Here is a 16,154-nt window from a genome sequence, read left to right as displayed (position 1 = left end):
CAATGTTCCCTCTTCATGATAACATATCATCTCTTCCTATCCTGAATAAGTTAAGAACATAAGAATTGCCGCTGCTGGGTCAGACCAGTGGTCCATCGTGCCCAGCAGTCCATTCACGTGGCGGCCCTTAGGTCAAAGACCAGTGCCCTAACTGAGACTAGCCTTACCTGTGTAAGTTCTGGTTCGGCAGGAACTTATCTAACTTTGTCTTGAATCCCTGGAGGGTGTTTTCCCCTATAACAGCCTCCGGAAGAGTGTTCCAGTTTTCTACCACTCTCTGGGTGAAGAAGAACTTCCTTACGTTTGTACGGAATCCCCTTTTAACTTTAGAGAGTGCCCTCTCGTTCTCTCTACCTTGGAGAGGGTGAACAACCTGTCTTTATCTACTAAATCTATTCCCTTCATTATCATGAATGTTTCGATCATGTCCCCTCTCATTCTCCTCTTTTCAAGAGGCCCAGTTTCTCTAATCTCTCACTGTATGGCAACTCCTCCAGTCTTAACCATGAAGTTTATGGAGTTAAAATAGCAAGACTAAGTTTATGGAGTTAAAATGGCAATTGTTTATGCAACAAGTTAGCTACTCCCCCTTGTCTCCCATTGTGTACAGAATATCCTAATTTGCCCATCCAGCCCACTTCAATTTCTCATGTTCAAATATAGATAAGTATTTCCTGAATGAAAGCTACAACCACTTTTTCTTTTTGCAACCATGGTAGAATTTTCTTCCTTTTAATGGGGGAATGTAACCCATCTATATTCAATATAAGTAGTTTCAACTTGACCATGTCATAATCTTACTAGGAGTGGCCTAGTGGTTTGAGCAGGTGACTCAGCTCCCTGAGGTTATGAGTTAATTCCCACTGCAGTTCCTCTTAACCCCGAGCAAGTCATTTAACATTTCATTACCCCAGGTTCAAATAAGTACCTGTCTAAAATATATAAACCACTTTGACTATAACCACAAAGAAAAACCAGTCTCAACCCCCTTTAATAGTTCAAACAGCATGATATAAAAGTTTCCATGTCCAGTGGGCCTCCCAGCTGGGCTCACCAAACATTTACATTCTCTTATATATGTGAAGGAGCATTTAGATATGACATCTAAGAGAATGGATGTTTTGTGAAGTGTGTCCAAAAATCAGGTAGAAAAAAATAGTCATTTTCAAAATTGCAAAAATAATCTTTCTAGACATGTTCATCTTTAGTGTGTCTATTTTTTTTTTAACCATTTTCAAAAACTAAAATGTCTAAGCAAAAAACACACGAAACAAGCCATTGGCATGTAGGAGGGACCAGCATTTGGTACTCCTGCTAGAATTCTGTGTAACTGCATAGCACAGAATTTGCCCAGAATTCCTCATCCATGTAGAATTCTGCACATTCCACCGTTGCTGCTGTTCTGGGATGCCCGCACATATGGCTGATCTCACGGGGGTGGGTGGGGGAAGAGATGTCAGTCGGTCAGAGAGAGGCCAGACCCATGTGGAAGAAGGATAGGGGATGGGGACATGGATGCCGGACCACAATTGAGGGGGGGGAGGAGGGGACATGGATTCTAGACCCATAAGTAGAGGAGAAACAGGGTGAGAAGGAAGAGATGCTTGACTGTAGAGAGAGGGAGAGAAAGATGCCAGACCATGGGGAGTAGGGAAAGGATTCAGGGTACTAGCAAGAGAGGTGGTGGGTAGGGTGAGTGGACATGGATGTTGGACCTGCAAGTAGGGAGAGTGACTAAAACCAGAAAGGTAATGGGAAGGGAGGAAGAGATTCTTAGCAAGTGGAGAAAGGGAGGGAGAGAGAGAGAGAGAGAGGTCAGACTATGGGGGCCATGGAGAAAATTCAGGGTATGAGTGAGAGAGAGGTGGGATTTATAGGGAGACAAAACTGCAGTTGGAGTGAAAGAGGGACCAGAGGAGGCTGGAACCTGAGAAAGGAAAAGGTAAGGAATTTAGGCCTTAGGATAGGGGAATTCTATACAAAATACTACTAATAAATTTTGCAGAATTTTCTAATTTTTTTTGTGTAGAATTCCACCAGAAATAATAGGTAGAGATATTGCCAGTAGAAAAATGAGGTATAACTCTGATGAGACCACACCTTCAAAAAAATATAAACAGGATGGAGACAGTCCAGAGGAAGGCTACTAATATGGTTGGTGGTCTTCGTCATGAGGACATAGTTAAAGATCGCAATATGTATACTTTGGAGGAAAGTTGGGTGAGGGGAGATATGATAGAGACATTTAAATACCTACATGACATAAATGTGCATGAGGCGAGTCCATTTGAGAGGAAGCTCCGGAATAAGAGGGCATGGGATGAGAGGGCATGGGATTAAGTTAAGAGATGATAGATTACTCCTGAATCTAAGAAAATACTTTATAGAAAAGGTGAATAGTCTCCTGGTAGAGGTGATAGAGACAAAGACTGTGCCTGAACTCAAGAATTCACTTAGGGGGAAGAGGAGATATGCAAGTACTATTATTATGCCTGTTAATAAATGTTAGTAAATTTAATCTCTCTAACCTCAGTGAATGGATTCTGTGTCACATCAGGAAAATTCCCCATATGCAGATTAAAGGTACACATTCCAATGAAGTTCTGTGGAACTAATCACTTCAAATGCCAAAGTATAAAATACTAAACATCTGAAAAGGTATAAAAAGGTAAGTTTGAGAGATGATTGCCTTAGAAGCTGACAGGTGCATACAAGTATTATCAGTTGAACCCTGGTGATTTGCCTTTCTTCTGTCATGGATATTCAGGTTAGTAAGAGGATTTGGTATGTTGTCTGTTAGGTGCCATAGACTCATATTCAAGTCCTAGCAACTTGATAAAATACAGATCGAAAAAGATAATTATGTAGTAAAAAAAATGTAAGTGGCTTGGAAACCAGTAAAAGCTAATTAGATTAATTTTAAGTGGTTAAGCCAGATAGCTCTGAATATCAGCACGATTTGGCTAATCTAAAAGCATGACTCACTTTGGATACGGTAGAGGAAAGGTCCTGTCGGGGCTGGCCGCGAACAGCCTGATTGCAGTGCTGCCACTCCTGCTTTTGGTAAGGAATGGGGGGTTGGTGGGTCAGGACTGCTGCCACTGCTTCTGGTTTAGGGCACAGAGGGAGGGAGGAGGGGTTGGTAGGTCAGGACTGCTGCTGCCTCCTCTGGTAAGTAATGGGGGTCCAGAAGGCAGACCCACGCAGAGGGAGGGAGGTCAGATCTGTAGGGGCGGTGGACCAGGTGTGTGTGTGTGTGGAGGGTCCATCAGGGTGAAGGGCTGGGGAGGGGCAGCCTACCCAAAGATTCAATGCAGTGGCCAGGAAGGAGGTAGGTGGGGGATGGGGTGGGGTTTGAATTGGTGCAGGCTCTGGTGTTTGGGTGCGGTTGGGTGAAGAGGGTTAAAGTGGCAGATGTTGGAATGGGGAGGGGGAGAGTTGCAGAAACTTGGGGAGGGGCAGGGGAGAGATGAGAGAGAAATTGATCCCAGTTGGGATACAAGGGAAAGGGTAAAAAAGGAAGAGAAGCTAGGTGCGGGTGGAATATAGGGACAGGAAGAATGGCCTTGGAGGCAATGGAAGGAAGGATAGATAGGAATGGAGCTGGAACTGAAAGGGTGATAAATGCTGTGGAGGATCGATGAGGGCCAAAAGGATACAGAGGACTAAGGCAATGGTGATGGATAATGCTGGGATTCAATAGAAGAAAGAAAGGCATAAAGACAGACAGGGGGCAGGGAGAGAGACAGAAAGAAAGACAGAAAGATAGAAAAAAAGACAGACGGAGCAGGGAGAGAGACAGAAAGAAAGACAGAAGGAAAGACAGAAAGATAGACGGGGCAGGGAGAGAGAGAAAGAAAGATGGGGGCAGGGAGAGAGACAGAAAAAAAGAAAGACGGGGCAGGGAAAGAGACAGAAAGAAAGAAAGACGGGGGCAGGGAGAGAGACAGAAAGAAAGAAAGAAAGAAAGACGATGGCAGAGAGAGAGAGACAGACAGAAAGAAAGAAAGACGGTAGCAGGGAGAGAGACAGACAGAAACAAAGAAAGATAGACAGTGGGAGGGAGAGAGACAGTAAGAAAGAATGAAAGAAATTCTATACATCTATTCTAGCACTAGTATATATATATATATATATATATATACTGTATATACACACCAGACAACAAATATATACAATTATTTATTCACTTTTCTATACCATTCTCCCAAGGGAGCTCAGAACGGTTTACATGAATTTATTCAGGTACTCAAGCATTTTCCCCTGTCTGTTCCAGTGGGCTCACAATCTAATGTGCCTGGGGAATGGGAGTATTAAGTGACTTGCCCAGGGACACAAGGAGCATGTAAATTTGGATCCCAGCCTACTAAATAGCACTAAGTAGGCTAAGACCTAATATTCAGCAAAAATGGCTACTGAACATTAGTGCTTAGCGAATAGCCAGCTATCCATGAAATTCAGACCACTAGCCAGCTAAATTCAGTGGCCAAATCAGGCCACTTAGATCACCGCTTTAACTTTAGCTACTATAAACTTAGCCGGCCAGCTAAGTTTATCTAATATGATAAAACTCTAAGCCACGCATGCGCACGCCCTATGTGTGCACTGGTTTTCCATGAGCTGTAGCGACCAGCAGGTAGGAGTGCACATGCGCAGCTTAGGGTTCTGTTTTTCGGTCTGGCCTGTTTCCTGCTGCTCCTTGCTGTTTTTCGGTCTGGCCTGCTCCCTGCTGCTCCTTGCTGTTTTTCGGTCTGGCCTGCTCCCTGCCGTATTGTATTTTTTAGTTGAAAGACGCGGCGGTGGCTCCTCTCATGATCCCCGCCTGCGTCGGACTTCCGACGCAGGTGGGGATCATGAGAGGAGCCACCGCCGCATCTTTCAACTAAAAAAATACAATATGGCAAGGCGAGCAGGGAGCAGGCCAGACCGAAGCTCCGACTTGAACTGCCAGTTGGCCGGCTCCCTTGCCAGAGTTATTTTTTCACTTTAAAGGTGCCGCCATGGCTCCTGTCACCAGGGAGTCGGCCAGATCACCACGGCAGCCACTCCCCCCCCCTCTCTCTTGGCCTACTGGGAGCAGGCGAGTGAAGCCCGGTACTTCCGGGTAGCTAAGGGGCGGAGCGCGGCGCGTGTGGAGAAGCCGGTGCTAGAGCCGCTCGCACACATTAGCGCTGGCTAACGCGCCCCGGGAAAGGCCTGAAAGCGCCAGGGAGGAGCCACCCCCAAGACAAAGATGCCAGCAGAAATGGAACAGGGCTGAATTTTCAAGGTCTGCTTGACTTGAAGCATTTATTTCTTGATAACAATGTTCTCAGCTTTTTTGAAGATGGGGCACTCAAGAACTGTTTGCAGCTGTCTAACCTAGCCCTGGAACAGAATCTGCTCACTGTCATTTCCCTGAGGTAGGAGTCTAAAGCTATGCATCAGTAATAAACACTCACACATTCATATTTTTGGGTAGGTATTTAGTTATATAAATGTACAACACCCACTACATGATTAACCTGTTTATGAATACATATTTCTTGCTGGTTGCTATGTATACTCCCAACTACTGATTAACAAACTGCAACACTATGAAGTCCAAAGCACCTTTAATAAAGCATATAACAGTCCAAATAAGAAGAAGTTGCTTTCTGGGAAAACAGACTCAATTCAAAGCACTTACTTTCTCTCAATTTCAAGCAGCCTCTTTAAGGATGTATTTCAGCTGGTGTGTTTTCATCAGGAGAAGTAAAACACACCTTACAAACTCACTGGACAGAAAGAAAGACAGAAATACAGAAAGCGGCTAAGGAGACAGAGAGAGAAAGAAATAAAGACAGACACACACACATATATTAGTGACGGTCTAGGCAGGGAGAGCGACAGAAAGAAAAAAAGATAGAAAGAAAGAAATAAAGATAGACAGCGGGAGGGAGAAAGAAAGATAGAAAGAAAGAAAGAAAGATAGGGCAGGGAAAGAGACAGAAAGAAAAAAGATAGACGGGGCAGGGAGAGAGACAGAAAGAAAGGAAGAAAGAGACAGGGGGGAAGGAGAAAGACAAACAGACATCTATTCTAGCACCCGTTAATGTAACGGGTTTAAACATTAGTAGTGGCTATAAATAGACTGGATATTCAATGCTGGTCATGGTAAATGGTCCAATATTAAATATCCAGGGTCAGCACCAACTGCAGAAGTCAGCTCAGCTAACTCTCACGGTCTGAATATTGGGTACTTGCAAGCCAATGTCCATATTATTCTAGCTGTTATTAAGTCTCTGGGCAGTATACTGTATTTTCAAATTAATAATGTTGTCCTGGTGTCTGATTGCTAAAAATCTTTTTCTGTTAGGTCACAAAGCTTATTGGCCATGTCACTCTTGTGGCTGCTATATTGTTTGCCTTTGATGTTCACACTGGGATCTGCATTACAGACAAAAGAATCCATACAGCAGTTCAGTATGTTCTTAACAAATATTTAAATCCGTAAGTAATCTGTTTTAATGTATTTCAATCATATTGTCCTATAATTATTTAGGAAATCATGGTACCTGCATAGTAACGGCAGACATGTGGCTTCTTCAGGGGTGTGAAACAGCAGATTCTCCATTGGGTGTTTAAAACTAAGTGTTTCTGCTGTTTCATTTACTATCTCAGTTTACATACTAAGAAAAATACATTAAATTTTTTTTTTTTTTTTTAAATTATTTAAATAATAAAATTTAAAAGTTTTTGGGAACCAGTGATAATGTCCATGACCCCAGTAAGACTCGGGGTGTGACCTGCAGTTCGGGTGTTTGAGGTCCTTTTCCTCACGTTTTAACAACTTTGAAGTCTGGGTTAGACAATTTTTGTTCTGCCCGTATTTGTTGCATTTCATATGCTAATGTTGCCATTAGAGTACGGCCATTAAAAAAAAAAATTAGCAGATGAGCACTTATCAACACCTATTTTGTGAATGGTAAGGTCTCACGTGGTAATCGTGCATTAGCCAGTTAGTACACAGTAATATCGAAGTATCACAGTAACATCCATTCTCCGCCCTCTGCCATGTTCCCTCCAACAAAAATTTAAACAATTTTTAGCACATGGTTAGCACATACTGATTTGGAACTTACTGAAAGATGCCCTAGTGCAACCTGCAGTAAGCTTTTGTAAGCTGCAGCATTAATGCTTCCAACTTAATAAAAGGACGTCTTTGTTAGCTTTTCTATTTTCTGTTCCTATGTTACCATCTGTTTATTTATCCTGACCAGATAGATGGTAGCAGTGGTGATTTTCTGCCATGTCAAACTGAGTTACCAGTCCAGAATCTTTTTGAACTTTCTTCCTTTTCTGTTTTATAGTTATACGGGAATGTTGGTGCTAACCTAATATCTTTTTTTTTCTCAGAACATTAGCAATGGATGATAGGGTACCCCTATTGCTATACTTTTCCTTATCACTCATAGAACTTTTATTGATAAGATTCCACAGTTCATTTTTTTCCTGCAGTACTTTGATCCTAATTGACTCCCTGCCCTTTTAACATATCCATTTTTCAACAATTTAACCTATCCTGTTGTTTCAATATAATTTATTTAGATTTAGATTCATTAGGAACTGGGCAACATTCAAGAAAAGGAGGAGCCTATTACAGAAGGATGGGCTTTACCTTAACTAGGATGGAACCACGTAGAATGACAGATAATGTTTCTAAATAAAATAGATAAATAAATAATGGGAGATTTCAGTTATCAAAATACAAATAGCATTTGCCACATGATATTTATTGCGTTGCAAAAAAGTGTCAAGAAAACAGATAAAAGCAAAGGCACAGTCGCTCCTCAGAACTCCTAGACGAAAAGGCACAAACAGGATTAATAAACTCATGAGACTGTCAAAGAAAACAAACCACAAGGAGACCTCCCCCCCAAGAGTTGAAAAGAATTCTCATTGCAGTAATCCAGATGTGATATTACAAGGGCTAAAACAAGACTTCTGAGCAGAGCAATTGGAAAAAGGTTTAGTGACTAGATAGGAGGAAGAGCAAAAAATGATGGCCTGATGATCAGGTCAGTTTGTTGTTCAAATAATAGTTTAGAGATTAGGCTTATGCCAAGGATGCAAATTGTATCCAGAAAATGAAGGGTAACAGGTATTAGCTGAAGGAGCTGGTGGGATAATAGTACAAAGACTGGGAAAAAGTATGACTTCATCTTAGAGGAGTTCAGAAAACGATTTTTATCATGTAGGGTGCCTGCTACAGCCGAAGACATATGTAGTGGGGATTATTTACACATCTTAGTGTACCCCAGAAGTGCTGGTGAACCAGACATCTTTGTCAGGAATGGTGCTTGAATTTTGAAGAGGGATTTGCCTGCCTCATAGAATTTCTTTTCATGGTGCAATGGATTATTGAATTACTGCATATGATCGAAGGGAAATGCAGATAAGACTATATATTTACTTAGGACCTCATCAAGAGGTTCATGTATTCTTTTGCCTGCACTGCTCTTCAAGGTTTTTTTGGGGGGGAGAAGGGGGAGTTGCCTATAATTATGCTTATGGCAGCTACGGAACTGTCTCTTTAATTGCTGCCACATAAGTTTGAGATATATCTATCTATACATGCATAATGCAGTTTCAGACTTATGTAGTAATTCATTAATCCATTGCATCAAGAAATTTTTTGTATACATATACAGTATACTGTATATATATATATACACACACACACACACACACAAAAAAAAATATATATATATATGCAGGCAGGGTGGGTGCAGAACACATTACTCTGTGATTCTGATTGGAACTAACATAGTAACATAGTAGTTGACGGCAGATAAAGACCCGAATGGTCCATCCAATCTGCCCAACCTGATTCAATTTAAATTTTTAAATTTTTCTTCTTAGCTATTTCTGGGCAAGAATCCAAAGCTTTACCCTGTACTGTGCTTGGGTTCCAACTGCCGAAATCTCTGTTAAGACTTACTCTAGCCCATCTAAACCCTCCCAGCCATTGAAGCCCTCCCCAGCCCATCCTCCACCAAACGGCCATATACAGACACAGACCGTGCAAGTCTGCCCAGTACTGGCCTTAGTTCAATATTTAATCTTATTTTCTGATTCTAGATCCTTTGTGTTCATCCCACGCTTCTTTGAACTCAGTCACAGTTTTACTCTTCACCACCTCTCTCTCTACATTTTTAGTTTGGTGAGTGTTATATAGATTGTTGTTATCCTACATTTGTTGGATGAAACAAGGCTTCTAAAATAGGCACTGTAGTGAATCTGGATTTTCAGAGTGTATTTGACAAATCCCTCATGAGAGACTCCTGAGGAAATTAAAAAGTAAGGGGATCGGAGGCAAAGCCCTATTTTGAATTAAGAACTGGTTTAAGGATAGAAAACAGAGAATAGGGATAAATGGTGCAATGGATAAATGGTGAATTTTCTTAATGGAAAAGGGCCACTGAAATGTTCCAGGTTTCTGTACTGAGAATAGTCCTCCTCCGTTGCTAATGCATTGTGCAGGTTTTAGCGCCGGCAGCAGCGGTAACTGCTCCGACGCTCATAGAATTCCTTAATAGCTCAGTTTTATATTGGTTAAGCAACAAATTTATTCTACTTTTTTCTGCTAGTTATTCTACTCCTAATGCACCCATACATCCTTGTGACTTTTTCTGTCACCTTATTTAGCAGTTTGGTTATATTATGACCTTCATATATGATCATTCCCATATTCTACTCTTATTTTGTGCACAGAAAAATTTCATCCCCACCCCTCAGAGTTTACTCGCTTGCATTTTTAAGTCCAAAGTGCAAGACTGCATTTTTTTACATTTATTCTTAACTGCCAAACTCTAGACTTTCCTCAAACTTCACTAGATTCTTTCTAATGTTTTTCCACATCTTCCAGATTTTGATATCTGCAAAATAGTGTCCCTGTCATGACAGTCCTTCTACAGTGTGACCTACCAAAATATTGAAAGTAAGTGAGCTAATTTATTTATTTGAAAACATTTAAAGCCCATCATGTCATGGTTCATGGCAGGTCACAATAAGCATATACAGTAAAACCTTGGTTTGCGAGCATAATTCGTTCTTGCTGACATCAGAATTGATGTTGGGTGATGGCATGTGGGCCAGCGCCGCTGCACAAGCCTGGCTCTTCCCTTCTTGGATTTGCTGCAGCAGTGGGTGGCGAGTGGTGGCGGACCATGGGGGAGGGAGGGAGGGCGGCATGGCAGGGAGGGAGGGAGGCAGACTGGCTTTGGTGGCGGACTGGGGGGAAGAATGAATCGGTGGTGGGTAGGCCAGGCTTCGGCGGGGGAGGAAGGCAGACAGGCTGGCTTCGGGGGATGGGGTGGTACAAAGGCTGGGAGGCAGTGAGGAGGACATAGGAAGGAGGGAGGGAGGAAGGAAGGAGAGAGAGAGAGGCAGAGAAAGTCCTGGGGAGGGGGGGTTTGTAAGCAGAAGAAAGACAGAGAGAAAGAAAAGCCTGAGCCAAAGGTAAAGACAGGAGGCAGATGAGAGAAAGGAGGAGAGACTCTGAGGAAGAACAGAGAGCTTCAATATCATAACAAAGGAGGGAGAAAGAGGGAGATATGTTGCCAATAGAACAGGGGGGAGGAGTTGTAAGCAGAAGAAAGAGAGAAAGAGGCCTGGACCAAAGGGGAAAGACAGGAGGCAGATATTGGACTATGGGAGGTGCAGACAGAGGAACAGAGACCCTGAGGAAGAACAGAGAGATGGAAGAGGAGGGAGAGAGAGGGAGACCTGGAACAAAGGTGGTGGTAGGTACAAAGGAGAACTGAGGGAAGCAGGGGGAAAAGAGAGAGAGACCTGGACTCACAGGGGATGGGGCTGGATTGTGAAAGAAATATTGAATAAGAAAGAAAGAAATATTGGATGCACAATTAGAAAGAAGTGCAACCAGAGACTCATGAAATCACCAGACAACAAAGGTAGGAAAAATGATTTTAATTTCAATTTAGTGATCAAAATGTGTCAGTTTTGAGAATTTATATCTGCTGTCTATATTTTGCACTATATTTGTCTATTTTTCTATATTTGTTACTGAGGTGACATTGCATATTTTAAAGTCATCTGCCTTGACATCTTTGAAAACCCCACAAATATAAATGATAATTAACATTTTCTCTGCGTACAGTGCACTTTGTGTTTTTTAAATTTTGTGGTTACCATTATAAATTAATAAGATTATATTATACCTTATACCTATCTAATATAATAAAATGCTAGGCCGCGCATGCACACTCCCATCTGCGTGCGTCCGTTTTCCGTGAGATGTAGGGCACCTTAGGTAGGAGTGCGCATGCGCGCTTACGTCACCAGCCGTCGATGCCTCCAGAAGCTGGGACCGCAGCCAGCCGCCGATCTCTGTTCCTCCAGCGGGCGAGCGGGCGGACATGGGGGGTGTCTCGGAGGAGAGGGATCGCCGCCGCTCAGCGCCCCCACCGAGGAGCCCAGCAACTTTCTGCCCTGCCTCTTAAACTGACCCGAGTCCTTTACCGCCCCCCCTTCCCTTCCCGCGGGCCCGACTGCCTACTCGGTGATTCAAGCAGCATGTGCAGCAGTCTTCACACGCTGCTTCGGGGCCTTCTACTGCCCTGATTTGCTCTGCCGCGTCTCTGATGATGTCAGGTACGTTAGATAGATTGTGAGCCCACCAGGACAGATAGAGAAAATGCTTGAGTACCTGATTGTAAAAACCGCTTAGATAACCTTGATAGGTGGTATATAAAATCCTAATAAACTTGAAACTTGAGGAAATGCTAATGCTGCTGTACAGGGAACTGGTGTGGGGGGTGGGAAATGGAGGGGGAGGGAATGCTGCTTTGGACAGACAGACAGAGGGAGGAAGGGAGACAGAAAGAAAAGAAGAAAGACACAGGGGCAGGTGCACAGAGAACTGCTGTGGGGGGAGGGAAATGAAGGGGGAGGGAAATGGAGGGGGAGGGAATGCTGCTTCGGACAGACAGACAGAGAGAGGAAGGGAGATAGAAAGAAAAGAATAAAGACACAGGGGCAGGGAGATACACAGAAAGACAAAGGGGACCAGGGTCAGAGACAGACAGAAAGAAAGACAGCGGGAGTCGCGTCAGGAGGGGTGCGGGATGTGGCAGAGGGAACTTTTCCAATGGGTGCAACTGGACAGCTGTTGGGAACCTCTGATCAGGGGCAGAGCAAGGTAAGTGTATCATAGGGATAAGAAGGAGGGGGGGAGAAAAAGGAAGGGTCGCCTACTGATGGACAGGGGGAGAAGGAAAGAGGTGCTGATGGACAGGGGGGCTGAAGAAAAAGGAACAGAGGCCTAATGTTGGATAGGGGGAGAAGGAAAGAGGTGCTGCTGGACAGGGGGGAGGTAAAACAAAGGGAGAAGGGCTGATGCTGCATAAGAAGAGCAGTGAAGGGGTGGTGGTGGACAGCCAAGGAAAAAGAAAGAAAGAAAGAAAGAAAGAAAGCGGCTAAGGAGAGAGAGAGAAAGAAATAAAGATAGACACACACACATATATTCTAGCACCCGTTAATGTAACGGGCTATAAGACTAGTGTATATATAAATTAATAAGATTATATATAACCTTTATACCTATGTATATGAAAAATGGATAGAAGAAATTGCATTACAATTAGTATTATTATTATGGGGCTGGAGTCAGGGGTGAAGTTTGGGCAGGTCTGGGGCAGAGCTTTTGGGCCCCCCCAAACAAAAAAGCGTTCCGCTGCCTATGCCAGAACAAATCCCTGTGGCACTTCAGCTGCTGTTGGAATGGTAACAAGCAATCAATCTCATTTGATGGTGAATTCCGTAATATTTATTCAATTTTCTATACCGTTCTCCCAGGGAAGCTCAGAATGGTTTACATGAATTTATTCAGGTACTCAAGCATTTTTCCCTGTCTGTCCTGAAAGGCTCACCATCTATCTAATGTACCTGGGACAATGGGGGGGATTAAGTGACTTGCCCAGGGTCACAAGGAGCAGCGTGGGTTTGAGCCCACAACCTCAGGGTGCTGAGGCTGTAGCTTTAACCACTGTGCCACACTCAAGGAAAACACACAGTTACACACTTCCAGTGTCATTCACATTTCATATTTTGCCCTGTGTATTTATTCTCACACCTCCAACCCTCTTTATGTTTCTTAAGCTAGCTAAATTTAACCTTCCCCTCTCCTTCCTTATAATAATTGATTGCAAATTTCCTCTCCGCCATTTCTTTTTAAGTAAATACTGTGAATCACTTAGATATAAATTTACAGTTAGCAGTATATCAAATAAAGATAAATGTGACATATATACATGAAGAATTAAATAACATTTTAATCTGTAAAATTCACAATTTCCAAGCAACGATGGTTCTTACAATTAAGAACATAAGCAGTGCCTCTGCTGAGTCAGACCAGTGGTCCATCTTGCCCAGCCGTCCGCTCACGTGGCGGCCCATCAGGTCCAGGACCTGTATAGTAATCCTCTATCTATACCCTTCTATCCCCTTTTTCTTCAGGAAATCATCCAATCGCTTCTTAAACCCCAATACCGTACTCTGTCCTATCACACCCTCCGAAAGCGCATTCCAGGCATCCACCACCCATTGGGTGAAGAAGAATTTCCTAGCATTGGTTCTGAATCTGTTCCCTCTCAATTTTTCCAAATGCCCTCTCGTTCTTGTAGTTTTCGAAAGTTTGAAGAATCTGTCTCTCTCCACTTTCTCTATGCCCTTCATGATCTTGTACATCTCTATCATATCCCCTCTAAGCCTCTGCTTCTCCATGGAAAAGAGCCCCAGTTTCTCTAATCTCTCAGTATATGAAAGGTTTTCCATACCTTTTATCAATCGTGTTGCTCTTTTCTGAACCCTCTCGAGTATTGCCATATCCTTCTTAAGGTACGGCGACCAATACTGGACGCAGTACTCCAGATGCGGGAGCACCATCACCCAATACAACAGTAGGATAACTTCCTTCGTTCTGGTTGTAAAACCGTTCTTGATAATACCTAGCATTCTATTCACCTTCTTAGAGGCCGCTGCGCACTGCGCCGACAGCTTCATTGTCCTGTCCATCATCACCCCCAAGTCCTTTTCTAGGGTACTTTCACCCATTACCAGCCCTCCCATTTACTCATCAGCAAACGCAACCTCTGCAACTCATATTTATTTATACCAACAACATCATTTATTGTACGTCATATAGAATGAATACACCGGTACACTAACAAATCTGTACAGGACAATAGCGCCCCGACAAATGCACCTTGACAATTGTGCGCACGGACAAGTGCGTGCATGACAATGGTGCCCCGTCAATTGCCACAACTGCCAGAAGTAGATATCTGAAAGGCCCTGATTTGTTCAGACTCCTCAGGCCCCGTCCCTTGGGAGGGGCTTGAGGCGTCTCAAGCCCCTCCCAAGGGACAGGGCCTGAGGAGTCTGAGCAAATTAGGGCCTTCCAGATATGCAGTTATGTAAAGGGTTTCCATAATCATATGTAAACTTTACCCTAACACTAGATAGGAAGTAAATCTTGTAAGTGTAGTGTGTGTGTGGGGGGGGTCCCCCCTCAAAAAAGAGGGTTACTTTGTAACCCTCAAAAAGATAAAATAGTATCCACCGTAGTGTGTGCATTTGTCGTGCACGCAATTGTCGGGGCGCATTTGTCAGAGCGCTATTGTCATGCATGGATTTGACGGGTCACCGAATATACCTGTCCAACTGTTATTTCTTTTTGAAACCCATTAAGAACATTAGATTGTGCGGAATATTAATAGAACAAATAAAGTAATGTAATTTGTAATGTAATTTATTTCTTATATACCGCTACATCCGTTAAGTTCTAAGCGGTTTACAGAAAATATACATTAAAATTATAAATAAGAAAGGTACTTAGAAATTCCCTTACTGTCCCGAAGGCTCACAATCTAACTAAAGTACCTAATATCTAATATGCAGGTATTGTTAAAAAAATAATGTACGAGTTAATATAAGCAAATTGTGAAGTGCAAATTGCGAAAAGGTTATCTTTTCTCTGTTCAGCTGCTGTTTATTTTGGGATCTCTTCGTATAGTAGTGAAATATTTTGACGGCTTGCTTTTATTTCAGACATCAGATAAAAGGACAGCATGCTTACATTCTGAAGTTCACCCAGGAGGAATGCAACACCCTGAATGATAATGTGCTGGAGGGAGTACTAGAACACGATACTGCGACAAAAGTAGCAAAAGCTCTACAAAATGGGGATGTGTATGAAGGGACCCGAATGGTCATTGCCAAGCCCAAGGATAATAAAAATTATATGGAACATGCTGAGTATCGACTTCTGAATCCTATTAAGGCTAATCAGAAAAGTGCTGTCCAGAAATTACTTGACAAGCAGCCGGTAAATGGTTGTGTCATTTTCTATAGTCTAATCTCTCCTTGTGTGAACAAATGTCTAAATACGGAAAACCGGCGAGAAATCATGAGGTATATGAATGTGTTTGATGACATAGGAAACAATTATAAGGTCTTTGTCTATAAGCTTATTTATAATGTTGTTAAGCAACTACAGAAAGAGCAGGTGTGGAATTCATGGAAAAAGTTAAATCAGAAGATGCCTTTGTATCGCTGTGATTTGAGGGACTGTTTTCAATGTTTTCCCAGAGGTGATTATACAGTATTTGACAATAATGTTTGCATGAAAGACTTCTGATAGCAAAGCATGTTAAAAATCTGTCTAAGCTTTTATTTTCATATTGAATAATTTTCATAACAGGTTCAATTAGATTTTTTTCTCTTTTCGCAGTAGGAAAATCAATTTTGCTTTGTATTGAATGATTCATTTTCATTAAATCTGTTTGTGACTTGCTAAACTTGATGTTAGTTGAATATCCGTGAGATCATTTTAACAATAAAGACAATGATCATAGAATTCATATTTGCATATGTGACTGTATCCACTTCCATCAACACAAAACTACAAATCCAAAGATTTTTTTGTCTATCTGTGGAAAGGAGGAGGGGCAAAATGGAGACATGAAGGGAGGAATAGTGGGATCATGAAAGCCAGCATCTCATAAATATTTCTTTATCCTTGTATGTGTAGTATGGGGTAGGAGACAGGTGATGAGGAGGGGGAGGGGGAAGAGGCAGGGGAAGATGGAGACAAAAGATAGCGTGAGAAA

The 16,154-nt window shown here is 42.5% G+C and overlaps 1 protein-coding gene across 4 annotated transcripts; it reads left to right on the top strand.

Annotated features, from left to right (window-relative positions):
* Window positions 1–2,675: 2,675 nt before the first annotated feature.
* Window positions 2,676–15,905, top strand: LOC117361652. 4 transcript variants are annotated; one of them, XR_004539712.1, is made up of 5 exons: window positions 2,702–2,767; window positions 5,316–5,402; window positions 6,338–6,471; window positions 9,890–9,961; window positions 15,094–15,905. XR_004539712.1 is itself a non-coding variant. In XM_033947284.1 (3 exons), the coding sequence occupies exons 1-3, from the start codon at window positions 2,756–2,758 to the stop codon at window positions 15,680–15,682; spliced, it is 735 nt and encodes a 244-aa protein (XP_033803175.1). In that variant the 5' UTR covers window positions 2,676–2,755; the 3' UTR covers window positions 15,683–15,905. The 4 variants fall into 4 exon arrangements, 1 of the variants encoding a protein (XP_033803175.1); XR_004539710.1 differs by lacking the exon at window positions 9,890–9,961; XR_004539711.1 differs by lacking the exon at window positions 9,890–9,961 and having other exon boundaries at window positions 2,704–2,767; window positions 5,327–5,402.
* Window positions 15,906–16,154: the final 249 nt, after the last annotated feature.

Source organism: Geotrypetes seraphini, chromosome 5 (assembly GCF_902459505.1).
Source record: "Geotrypetes seraphini chromosome 5, aGeoSer1.1, whole genome shotgun sequence".
NCBI lineage: Eukaryota > Metazoa > Chordata > Amphibia > Gymnophiona > Dermophiidae > Geotrypetes > Geotrypetes seraphini.
The sequence above is the reverse complement of the archived record's forward strand: the minus strand, read 5'-3'. Positions and strand labels throughout refer to the sequence as shown.

Bases quoted from the DNA above. Each gene is read 5' to 3' on its own strand.
- LOC117361652 (XM_033947284.1), top strand. The intron at 6,472-15,093 runs GTAAGTAATCTG...CTTTTATTTCAG, and splicing joins CTTAACAAATATTTAAATCC to ACATCAGATAAAAGGACAGC.